Source organism: Heptranchias perlo, chromosome 8 (genome assembly GCF_035084215.1).
Source record: "Heptranchias perlo isolate sHepPer1 chromosome 8, sHepPer1.hap1, whole genome shotgun sequence".
Taxonomy (NCBI): Eukaryota; Metazoa; Chordata; class Chondrichthyes; order Hexanchiformes; family Hexanchidae; genus Heptranchias; species Heptranchias perlo.
This window is the reverse complement of record NC_090332.1, coordinates 76,820,064-76,832,403: the sequence shown is the minus strand read 5'-3', so window position 1 is coordinate 76,832,403 and position 12,340 is coordinate 76,820,064. Positions and strand designations below refer to the sequence as shown.

General features: G+C 43.8%; 1 protein-coding gene across 6 annotated transcripts in view; it reads left to right on the top strand.

Annotated features, from left to right (window-relative positions):
- Positions 1-12,340, top strand: part of syne1b (spectrin repeat containing, nuclear envelope 1b) — a 478,102-nt gene that overhangs the window by 65,149 nt on the left and 400,613 nt on the right. For all 6 annotated transcript variants that reach the window (XM_067989374.1, XM_067989378.1, XM_067989371.1 and 3 more), the window contains exons 3-6: positions 2,550-2,645; positions 5,410-5,493; positions 10,890-10,982; positions 11,091-11,269. In XM_067989374.1, the coding sequence (XP_067845475.1) occupies positions 2,550-2,645; positions 5,410-5,493; positions 10,890-10,982; positions 11,091-11,269 (452 nt within the window). The remainder of the gene's footprint in view (positions 1-2,549; positions 2,646-5,409; positions 5,494-10,889; positions 10,983-11,090; positions 11,270-12,340) is intronic.

Below are 12,340 nucleotides of genomic sequence, written 5' to 3'. Positions count from 1 at the left end.
ATGATGCGAAAGATTCTAACAAAATGCTCATACAGCAGTGGCTGAAATTATTAGGCGTCAGACCTAATAGCAGCAGTGTTTAGGGCATTAGTGAAGTCTTGTGCGGAGCTTGAACCTTCTTGGGACTGTGGCTTTTCACAGCGGTTGCTGTAGCGGCATTATGGCGTAACCGGGGGAAACGATGCAGCACACGGTGTCACTAAAGAGCGATCACTTTTAATGAGTTTCCCACCCCCCTCTGTTGGGGAGACAAGGCCACCATGTTCAGGGTGCCATCTGTGGCAGCTGGCTCGTCGCTGCAACATCGTAAGGGTTTCCTTACTCAGACCATGTGAGTGCTTTTTCCTTATTCAAAAAGTACGGGCCCTTTAGGAAACAAGTAACACCTGACTCCCCTCATGGGGGTGAAACTGCGCTAAGCGACATTGCATTGTTCACCATCTAAACGGAAGCATCTGCCACGTGTGTAAACAAGGAAGTGTCACTTCAATAACTTCGAAACGTTTCACTGGATTTCAACCAATTCAATAAATGTCTTCCTCTCACCAGGCACCGACTGCCATTTAGAACGATCAGCGCTATTTCTAGAGTAATGCAAAAAAATAAACCCCAAGACGTGTTCTTGTGTTTTTATAGTCAAAGTGCAGTTGAGGCATATTTTACATTACACAGTGGTGGAAGCAGATTCAATAGTAACTTTCAAAAGGGAATTGGATAAATACTTGAAGGGGAAGTTAGCTTCGGTTTAGTGATAAAATAGTGCTTCTGCAGTCCTCCGATTGCAATGTGTTATGTTCTTTGATACAATGAACTGAACACAAGTACAGCCTGGGTAAGATCCATCTGTAATGTGTGTTGGAGTTACCTGTACTTATCCTTTTGTAACAGGGTCTTTTATAGTTTTCTTATTTACTCACGGGATGTGTCATATTATTATCACCCCCTCCTAGTTCCCTTCTCCTTGAGGTGGTGACGGTGATCACACAAAGGTGAGAGGTAGGATTTTGATCCAGCAATGATGAAGGAATGGTGATATATGTCCCAAGTCAGGATGGCATCTGGCTTGGAGGGGAACTTGGAAAGTGATGGTGTTCCCACAACATTGCTGCTCTTGTCCTTCTCAGTGATACTGGTCGCAGGGGAGGGAGGTGCTGTTGAAGTCTTGTAGATCGAGACTGGCCTGAGGAGAAGTACCCATCTCTTATTGATTATCCTGAGACCAGAACTGCATGGTTCCTGTGGACGGAACCATTCTTACGCTCAGTTGGTAGCACTCTCGCCTCTCAGTCAGAAGGTCGTGGGTTTTCCCACTCCAGAGACTTGAGCACATAATCCAGGCTGACACTCCAGTGCAGTACTGAGGGAGTGCTGCACTGTTGGAGGTGCTGGGTCAATTGAAATTGTATCAAAGGATATGGTGCAAAGGCCTGTAAAAGGAGTTGAAAGACAGCTCAGCCATGATCTAACTCAATGGTGCATAGGCTTGAGGGGCTGCATGGCCTGCTCCTGTTCCTATTCTTGAATGGCAGCTCCATAGGTAGAGCAGGGAATAAGTGTGGCATGCTTTTCTTATAAACTAGTTGGCCTTTGTCGCCATATTGTCACTCGGGTGGTTGTTAATGGTAGATTCCATGAGGTTGTCTCTCTCACGTTAGAACATTTCATCAAGGACACAAGTTGTTTAAGGTTCTCTACCAAAAGGTAGCTGGACTTTTATTGTTTTGAAAGAGATGCTGGGTGTAGCAATCTAGTAAAACCTGCTGTGTTTGCTCATTCCCTATTCAGAGTTGCCAACTCTCCAGGATTGCCCTGGAGTCCCCAGGAATTAAAGACTAATCTCCAGGATACTGCTGCCAGCAACACAGGAGAAAAGTCAGAGGGGCACTAAAAAATGATGTTTAAAAAATTTTTTTTTGATCACTTTTGTTTACTAGTCAGAAAAATATTGGATATTCGCTTTCCAATTGGTGTGGGAAGACGGTGCACCGTGAGTATGGATATGTTGGGCGAATAAATGGCAGGATTATGGGGGCAGGGCGGTTAGAGACAGGTCATGTGGTGACACCTCCAGGAATATGTATTACCAGAGTTGGCAATCCTATCTCTGTTTAGTTTCACTTCTGATTATACCTGATGTAGTAGTTTATAGCTTGAGAGATGCAATCTGTCAGAATGTTATTTCTCTGTCATTTATTTGACAAGGAGTCTAGAAATCAGCAGCAAGTCGAGTTTGTTGTTCACCTCGGACATACTATCTCGCAGATTACTTCATCACAAGGCCATGTTTGGTTTATAGAAACTTTGGGGTTGACTTTCCTTTGCTCTAGGCACAAGAAAAGGTATCTTGAAAGTGTCTGACTCTGAACATTAAAACGCCGCACTGCAATTTCTTGTTTAAAATTACATTCCAGGAGTATTTTGTAAATTGTGATCTTTATTCCAGCAACGCCATGCCTATTTGCAAAGATGATCTTGAACTGTTGCAAGGTTTGGAAATTAAGCAATCCCAATCGGACAGAGATTAAATGTTTCTCTCTCTTGTGTTTCAGCGCAATCCCCCGATTGTAGTTAATGAGCTATTTGAAGATATCAAGGATGGAGTGATGCTACTTGCTCTGTTGGAGGTTCTATCTGGACAGAAATTGGTGAGTTTATTAACTGAAGTCAGCACAGAAATCAGACTGGTGGTCTCCCCTCTCCCCATGGGTCAGTGAGCAGTTAAACAATGCAGACTAGGTTCGATGCTAAAACAACTGATCTAAGTTGGGACTGTGGTACGAATGTTACAATTGATCTAAGCCGGGACTGTGTTATGAATGTTACAGTTGATCTAAACTGGGACTGTGGTACGAATGTTACAGTTGATCTAAACTGGGACTGTGTTACGAATGTTACAGTTGATCTAAAATGGGACTGTGGTATGAATGTTACAGTTGATCTCAGCGGCCCTGGGTTAGGAAGGAAAAATTAGAATCATAGAATCTCACAGCACGGAAGGGGGCCATTCGGCCCATTGTGCCTGTGCCACCTCTTTGGTAGAGCTATTCAATTAGTCCCACTCACCTGCTCTTTCCCCATCGCCTTGTAAATTTTTCCCTTCAAGTATTTATCCAATTCCCTTTTGAAAGTTATTATTGAATCTGCTTCCACCGCCCTTTCAGGTAGTGCATTCCAGATCATAACAACTCGCTGCGTAAAAAAATGTTTCCTCATGTCGCGTCTGGTTCTTTCGACGATCACCTTAAACCTGTGTCCTCTGGTTACCAAACCTTCTGCCACTGGAAATAGTTTCTCCTTATTTACTCTATCAAAACTCTTTGTGACTTTGAATACCTCTGTCAAATCTCCCTTTAACCTTCTCTGTTCTAAGGAGAACAACCCCAGCTTCTCCAGTCTCTCTACATAACTGAAGTCCCTCATCCCTGGTACCATTCTAGAATCATAGAATCATAGAATCATAGAAGTTTACAACATGGAAACAGGCCCTTCGGCCCAACATGTCCAAGTCGCCCAGTTTATACCACTAAGCTAGTCCCAATTGCCTGCACTTGGCCCATATCCCTCTATACCCATCTTACCCATGTAACTGTCCAAATGCTTTTTAAAAGACAAAATTGTACCCGCCTCTACTACTGCCTCTGGCAGCTCGTTCCAGACACTCACCACCCTTTGAGTGAAAAAATTGCCCCTCTGGACCCTTTTGTATCTCTCCCCTCTCACCTTAAATCTAGTAAATCTCTTCTGCACCGTCTCTAAGGCCTTGACATCCTTTCTAAAGTGTGGTGCCCAGAATTGGACACAATACTCCAGCTGGGGCCTAACCAGTGTTTCATAAAGGTTTAGCATAACTTCCTTGCCTTTGTACTCTATGCCTCTATTAATAAAGCCCAGGATCCCATATGATTTTTTTAACAGCTTTATCAACTTGTCCTGCCACCTTCAAAGATTTGTGTACGTAGACCCCCAGGTCTCTCTGTTCCTGCACCTCCTTTAAAATTGTACCAAAGTTCCTACTACTGATTGGCTTCCAGTAATTACCTTTGGAAGTGTTTGTGTGGATGTTAAGATGACGATGCGATCGGGCATGGCTGCAGTGCACTCCATGGTCAAACAGTTACTGGACACTCATTGCCAAAGCTCACACATGGACAATAGCCACTCGGGTGAGGTACCAGGAGGTGGCTGGTTCCCGTGAAACTGGACCTCAGTAAGGAGCTGACGCCCTTGGGATGGGTGGTGAGAGGGTGGGAGAAAGGATGCGTTACATCCTCACAGTCCTGGCTGCTGATGGCTCTTCTAACTTATGAGGGCCAAATCCACGATCGGAGGGAGTGTGAGCTGTAGAATCAGGGCTACAGGCCTATCGCTGACCTGTGCTACCTATGAGCCCAGTTCCCACTGGGATTGCGTAATCGCTACAGTAACCCTTTGATCTCATCGGCATCTGATGATTGAGTCACAGCCTCATACCGCACTGCTGTCCGACTTCTTAAAAAATTCATTCTTGGGATGTGGGCATTGCTGGCAAGGCCGGCATTTATTGCCTAACCCTAATTGCCCCATGAGAAGGTCTTCTCCTTGAACCTCTGCAGCCCGTGTGATGAAGGTGCTCCCACAGTGCTGCTAGGTAGGGATTTCCAGGATGAAGGAACAGCTGATATATGTCCAAGTCAGGGTGGTGGATTACTTGGAGGGCGACTTGGAGATGATGGTGTTCCCATGCACCTGCTGCCCTTGTCCTTCTAGGTGGTAGAGGTCGCGGGTTTGGGAGGTGCTTCGAAGAAGCCTTAACAAGTTGCTGCAGTGTATCCTGTAGCTAGTACACACTGCAGCCACAGTACGCCAGTGGTGGAGGGAGTGGATGTTTAAGCTGGTGAATGGGCTGTCAATCAAGTGGACTGCTTTGCCTTGGATAGTGTTGAGCTTCTCGAGTGTTGTTGGTGCTGCACTCACCCAAACAAGTAGAGAGTATTCCATCACAGACTTGTGTCTTGTAGGTGGTGGAGAGGCTTTGGGGAGTCAGGAGGTGAGCTACTCGGCGCAGAATACTCAGTCTCTGACCTGCTCTAGTAGCTGGTCCAGTTGAGTTTCTGGTCAGTGGTGACCAGGATGTTGATGGTGGGGGATTCGGCGATGGTAATGCCATTGGATGATAAGGGGAAGTGGTTAGACTTTCTGCTGTGTAATGAGGGGAGGGGGAGGGGGTGGAAATTGGGGAGAATTGGTGAGAGCCACTCCTTCCTGAAGAGCTTCACTACCCTGGAGTTTGCAGAGGTGAAGAGAAAGGCTGGAGCCTCTTTGAACATATTTATTAAGATTTTTAAATGCACAGCTTGCAACTTTAATACTTTGATACAACAGTTTTGGGGGTAAATGTATTTACAGTTAATATGTGTCCCATTTTTGCAGCCTGGTGAACAGGGCCGTAAGTTAAAGCGTATCCACTGGGTGAGCAACATTGGAACGGCTTTAAAATTTCTCGAAGGCAGACGGGTAAGTGTGAATATCGGCTCTGTGTCCTTCTGGAGTGTTGTGTCTCTGTGTGAAATCCTTCTCTTTGGGATATTGTTTCAGAGATCATGAGTACATCCAGTCGGGACTAAGCAAGCTCTCATCCAAACTGAAAGTATGCCTCAAAATGTAGTTAATTGGACTGGTTGAGATTTTAGTGGAAATGAGTGTGTTTGCTGACGTGTCAAACATTGTGAGATTCTTTACTTGAAGCTCTTTGATAGTCAGTGATACGTCAATACAGATACTTCTCACTGATCGTGATACCTCCGGTCTTCCACTTGTGTAGAGATGGCACTGTACAGGTGTGTGGATCGAAATGATGATCTGCTGGCTTTTCTCAATGGTTAATTGGATAAAACTATCTGCCTGGTCTTCTAATAAGCCATAGAGATCAGAAGGTCATGGGTTCAATTCCCAGTCTGCGCTGCTGTTGGTTTTGGTGCTACAATTAGCCTCAGTGTCTGTGGTGCAGACAAATCAGGCAGGAGTGTAGCTGCTGTTTGCTGTTCATTTACCATTGCTGGAGTGTGTGTACATTGAGTGAGGGCAGGGTCATGCTTGGCTGTTGATGCCCCTATCCCCCTACAGTACAGTGACTTGATACTCGCTGACCAAGTTTGCATGTGAAGAATGATAGCCCCTTTCAGAGGCAATATCATAACCAAAGCTCAGCCTTTGAACCATGATTAGCATCAGCTCCCTTGATACTTCTCTGATTGTTTTGAATATTTTGGTTTCATCATTGAACTCACGGAACCTCTGACATCACTGGGGGAATTGAGGAGCAGGTAGATGAGTCCATTAGTACGAGAGAGTGGATTATTGCACGTGGTTGAAATGACTGAGTACTCTGGTTTCAACCTTTGAATCATCCAAATGTATATCACAGGAAGAGGCCATTCAGGCCCACTGTGTCTGAACCCACTGCCCTGCTCTCCCACCGTAGTCCTGTATCCTGCTCTGCTTCAAATGTTTATCTACTCTTCCCTTAAAAAGATGCAATGGTCTCTGCCTCAACCACTCTTTGTGGCAAAGCATTCCTTGCCCCTACAACCCTCTGTGTAAAGAAATTTCTTCTACCCTCTCTCCTCACTGTCAGTGATAATTTTAAATTGATGACTCGTTATCACTGACTCCCCCAAGCAGAGGAAATAGTCTTTCCCTATTCACTCTGTCAAAACCCTTTGTGATTTTAAAAATCTCTATTAAAACCTCTTACCATTCTCTGCTCCAGTGGAAATAGTCCCAGTATCTCAAGTCTCTCCTCATAACTATAGTTTCCCATCTCTGGCACCGTCCTGTTTTAATGACCATTGGCTATAACTTTCTGGAGGGCTGCTGTGTGACAGGGTGGTACCTCTGCCCACCAATCTGCCCCGGTGTTGAATCTGTCCCAAATCCCAGGGATGGGGTCATGAGCATAATAGGCTGGCCGCCCATGTCATTTATGTGGGGGTGGGGGGGTCTGGAATTTCGGGCAGTGCCTTGCTGCTCTGTGGAGGGAGTGGTTGAGCTGGTCTGGCCAAATTGGCCGAAGAATGAATTCTGTTTTATTCTGAACTCATCCTTGGTGCAGTTTCTGATTTCCTAACGCCAGTCGCTGTGATTGAATCCCGAAGGAAACAATACCGTGGGCCCCACTCACACCTGTTATACGTCTGTTTCAGAGAGAGACCAGGTGGAAGGAGTGCTCTCTCCACCCTTTTGGATTCTGTATCGGGGCGAGAAGGGGCTCGATCCCCGATGTACCCAGGATTTGCCCCAAATTCCACTCACGCTCACCTAGTTTCCCACGCCAGAAATAGTTAGGGATTTGGGTGTTTGTATCTCCACCGGTGAAGATTTGCTGCCTTACACTGTCAGGCATGATGTGACCTTGAAAGCAGTTTCCTTGGTAACATTATTGGTGCTCACTGCATAGAATAAAATGTGCAAAATCAACAAATATAGACTATAGAAAATAACAAAAGAATGTCAAAGGTAGCTCTCTGTTCCTGTTCAGAAATAAATAGGGGTCTTACTAATTACTTGTTAAAATTAGGTCAAGGAATTTAAGATGATATCAAAAGCAAAATGCTGCGGATGCTGGAAATCTGAAATAAAAACGGAAGATGCTGATCATCGACCCGAAACGTTAACTCTGTTTCTCTCTCCACAGATGCTTCCTAACCTACTGAGTGTTTCCAGCATTTCTGTTTTAATTTAAGATTACATATTTGACCATGAAAATTTAAAAAGGTTTCTCTATGTAAGATGGTTTCTGGTCATTATTATAATCAGACATTGCATGCAATTGTTGTACTATGGTATGAATGAACATGAATCCAGGGGCATAGGGGATGGCTGATGTGGTAAATGAAAAATTCACACTTGTACTGAAAGGACACCTTTTCCAAGGCTGGGAAAGAGGGAACTTGCTCCCCCAAGAGGCTGTGGATGCTGGGGGTCAATTGGAGCTTTCAAGACTCAGATCGATAGATTTTTGTTAGGTAAGGGTATCAAGGGATATGGAGCTAAGATAAATGGAGTTGAGGTACAGATCAGCCATGATCTAATTGAATGGAGGAGCAGGCTCGAGGTGTTGAATGGCCTACTCCTGTTCCTATATTCTGCCGTTGGCTTCCTGCAGGTTGATGCATTTAAAGCAAACAGGTTAAGGCTTGAGTTTGAATCACAGATGGAGGAATGTCATAAGAAGCGGTGAAGTGTTTGTGAGCTGGTATCGCTGACAGAAAGCTATAAACTAAAAACATAGTGCGCTGGCTCTTGTAAAGTGAAAGGCTTGTGTTGCAAACTGATAGAATTGCAGTGGAGCTCACTAATCCGATTGTGAAATTACATTTAAGATGTAGAATGTGTAAATAATTAGGACAGATTTGGATGGCGCAGCTGACAGTTTGTGCTTTGTATTGCATGAAGAGAGAGTAGAGCACTGTCACTAACCAAATACAAATTCTCTTTAATTCCTTTCTCATGCTGCCACATACCAGTCTGTATACAGAGGATCGCCGGTCAGTGATTTCAACATCAACTGTCAATCAATCTCATCTTAGAACTTTGTTGTGCTTCTGTTATTTTGTTTTTTGCTGTTTCTGCTCTCCATCTATGGAACAACATCGAGACAAATTCATTTCTTTCCCTGCTATTTGTCTAAAGGAGTTTCCCATGTGCAGTGTTATTCCCAGTGCAAATATAGATTCTTACGCTGAAAGTATAGTTCTTATCTTATACATATATATAATAAAGATTTGAATCCCTAGGTCTCTCTATTCACCCACATCCTTCACTGTCTTTTCATTGAGTGTTTACTCCCAGCTCTTGTTTTTCCTCCCAAATGTATTACGCCACACTTTCCTACATTACAACAGTGACTACACTCCAGAAACAACTTTATTGGCTGTAAAGTGCTTTGGGAAGTTCTCAAGTCATGAAAGGTGCTATATAAATGCTAGTTGTTTCATTCTTTTTAATTATGTCCACCCAGGGGTTGGTATTAGGACCATTGCTTTTCTTATTATATATAGATGAGCTTGACTTGGGTATCGGGAGAACAGTTTTGAAGTTTGTGAATGATACAAAACTTGGCAACATAGGAAACAGTGAGGAGGATAGTGGTCAAACTTCAAGAGGACATAGACTGGCGAAATGGGCAGACACATGGCCGATGCAATTTAATGCGGATAAGTGTGAAGTGATGCACTTTGGGAGGAACAACACAGAGAGGCAGTATAATCTAAATCGTACTATTTTGAGGGGGGTGCAAGAGCAGAGGGACCTGGGGGTGCTTATTCACAAATCTTTGACAGTGGCAGGGCAAGTTGATAAGGCGGTTAAGAAAGTGTATGGAATTGGCTTTGTAAATAAGGGGCATTGAATCCAAAAACAAGGAAGTCATGCTAAACATTTACAAATCACTGGTTAGGTCTCAGCTGGAGTATTGTGTACAATTCTGGACACCAAACTTTAGGAAGGATGTCAGGTCCTTGCAGAGGGTAGAGAGGAACTTTACCAGGATAATACCAGGGATGAGGGACTTCAGTTATATAGAGAGATTGGAGAAGCTGGGATTGTTTTCCTTAGAGCAGGGAAGGTTAAAGGGAGACCTAATAGAGGTATTCAAAATTATGAGAGGTTTTGATAGAGTAAGTAGGGAGTAACTGTTTCCTCTGGCAAGTGGGTCGGTAACCAAAGGTCATAGATTTAAAATAATTGGCAAAGAACTTGAGGGGAAATGAGGAGAAATTTTTTCACACAGAGGGTTGTTAAGATCTGGAAAGCACTCCCTGAAAGGGTGGTGGAAGCAGATTCTATAGGAACTTTCAAAAGGCAATTGGACATGTACTTGAAGAGGACTAATTTGCAGGGTAATGCAGAAAAACGGGAGTGGGACTAAATTGGACAGGTCTTTCGAAGAGCCGGCATGGGCACAATGGGCCAAATAGCCTCCTTCTGTGCTGTGAGATTTTATGATTCTATAATTCAGCAGGAATTCTTCATCACCCATACCTCACACTCTGGAATTCCCTCCCTAAATCCCTGCACCTCTCCCCCTCCCTCTCCTCTTTTAAGACCCTCCTTAAAACTCACCTCTTTGACTAAGCTTTTGGCCACTCCTGCTAGTATCTCCTCCTTTGGCTCAGGGTCCTTTATTTGATTATGCCTCTGTAAAGTGCCTTGGGATGTTTTTCTATGTTGAAAGCGCTGTATAAATGCAGGTTGCTGTATTGCTGAGTGCTATTACAGATATAACTTCCTTCAACATCTCTCCGCTCATGTAGGAGTCTTGCCAACAGTTTCCATTAGCAGATCCAGGCCTCCTACTCACTGAACCCTTCCTCATTCCTATAATACCTTTATGACAGACGTCATAAAACATTCTAGGACACAGCGCACGGGATTTGTTTTGTGTCGGCAATTTTCCACATTTTTAATCTGTTGATTGGAAGTAGGGTTTGGAAGGCTGGATTCTGTTGGGAAGATGGGATGTTGGAAGAAATGTGTTTTAAAAATAACTTTAGTTTATTGGGTAAATAGAAAGAAAGAGCTTGCAGTTATAGAACTTGCATTTATATAACACCTTCTATGACCTCAGGAGTCCCAAAGCACGTTACAGCCCATGAAGTACTTTTGAAGTGTAGTCACTGTTGTAATGTAGGAAACACGGCAGCCAATTTGCCATGATGGCCCTGGGAAGCAGGGCTATTTCAATATAGTTCACTAGTATATGAAGAAACTAATGCCAAGAGTTCGCAAGTGTGGATAAGAGTTTGAAATGACTAAAGTTCTGAGATTATTGTATCATAAAGTTGGGTAAAATTTGGGGATTTGTGAGAGATGTAAAGTGATCTTGCAAATAAGCTGTGTTTTTCTTACAGATTAAACTGGTCAACATCAATTCCACCGATATCGTTGATGGAAGACCATCTATTGTGCTTGGCTTGATATGGACCATCATTTTGTACTTCCAGGTTACCCTCTACACCAGTTTTTTTTATACCATCTCATTTACAATTGTGCAGCAGATTGTGTCTTCCGCTAGGGCTGCCATTTTCATTGGTTTGTCTTCTAACGCATAGATTGAAGAGCTGACCAGTAATCTGACGCTGCTTTCGTCGCTGTCCAGCAGCACCTCCTCCGTGGACAGTGTGGCCAACTCCGAGTCTGGGAGCCCCCCGTCCAAGAGAAAGGTCGTCACTAAATTTAAGGGAAATGCTAAGAAGGCTCTCCTGAAATGGGTGCAGTACACTTCGGGAAAGTGAGTTCCACTTCAAACCTTCTACTTCAGTAAATGAGCACCAGACGTGTATTGAGTTATCATTTGTTTTGCACCATTTTGTATCGATGTTTTTGTGTGTATGTCTCTCTATCCCTGGGCCATGCAACATTGTCTGTCTGATTTACTTCCCGGCTTCTCTCAGTAGCGCTCAGTGAGAAGGTACACGGAATGGAATGGAGTGGGGTGGTGGGGTGGGTGTGGGGGGGTGGTGACTTTTCTTCCAGTTTTCCCTCCTTTCCTTTCCGTGGGAAGTGCTTTGTCTGTCTCTACCTCCCTCCCCATCCAGAAAGTAGCAAAGTCACAATCAGCATGTGGGAATAGCAATTGTAAACCCTTTGCTATCTCTCCCCAATAACTCTTGTTCATAGCTGCGACCAAAAAAACAAAGGGGAGATTTCTGTCCAACTAGAATTAAGATAGAAGTCACCCTTTCCTAACTAAAATACAAGCTAAAAGTCAGGTGTGACTTGTCTACAGGATGAGACCAAGTTGATTGATTTGGAAATTGGAATATCTTTTTCTAGTTGTTCGTTAAATTGTACGTGATCAAGGCAGTCAGAGGTTCTTGGAAAGGAGACAATATGTGAGCAGCTACTCATCAGCGTTCCATGTAGCAGTTGGGTACCATTGTGTCTTTAATCATGGATGATTGACAGTCCTGATTTTTTGGACTGGATAAGTACTGCGCATTCCCCCATGGCCTTTAGTTCTGGCCATGGTCGAACACATCGTGTACGTACAACTTTACATTTGTGAGACAAACATGACCATTTCATTTAAAAGTCACGTCACTTGCCCGATTCTGTGAGAAATGAGTTCTAAAAGGGTATTCTAACCCCTTACGGACTGATTCTAATTTGATTGTCTTTTTACTGTGACTTTTGTCTTCATCGTATTACTTAACCACTAAATAAGTCTGACCAAGTCGATTTAGCCCGTAAGCTTTTAACCTGTCAGTATGGTATTTTTCCGACTTTTGGGAGAGACAGGAGGAGGTGGTGGGAATCCCACGTCATCTCTAGTGCACGACATACTGCAATTAATGCGCAT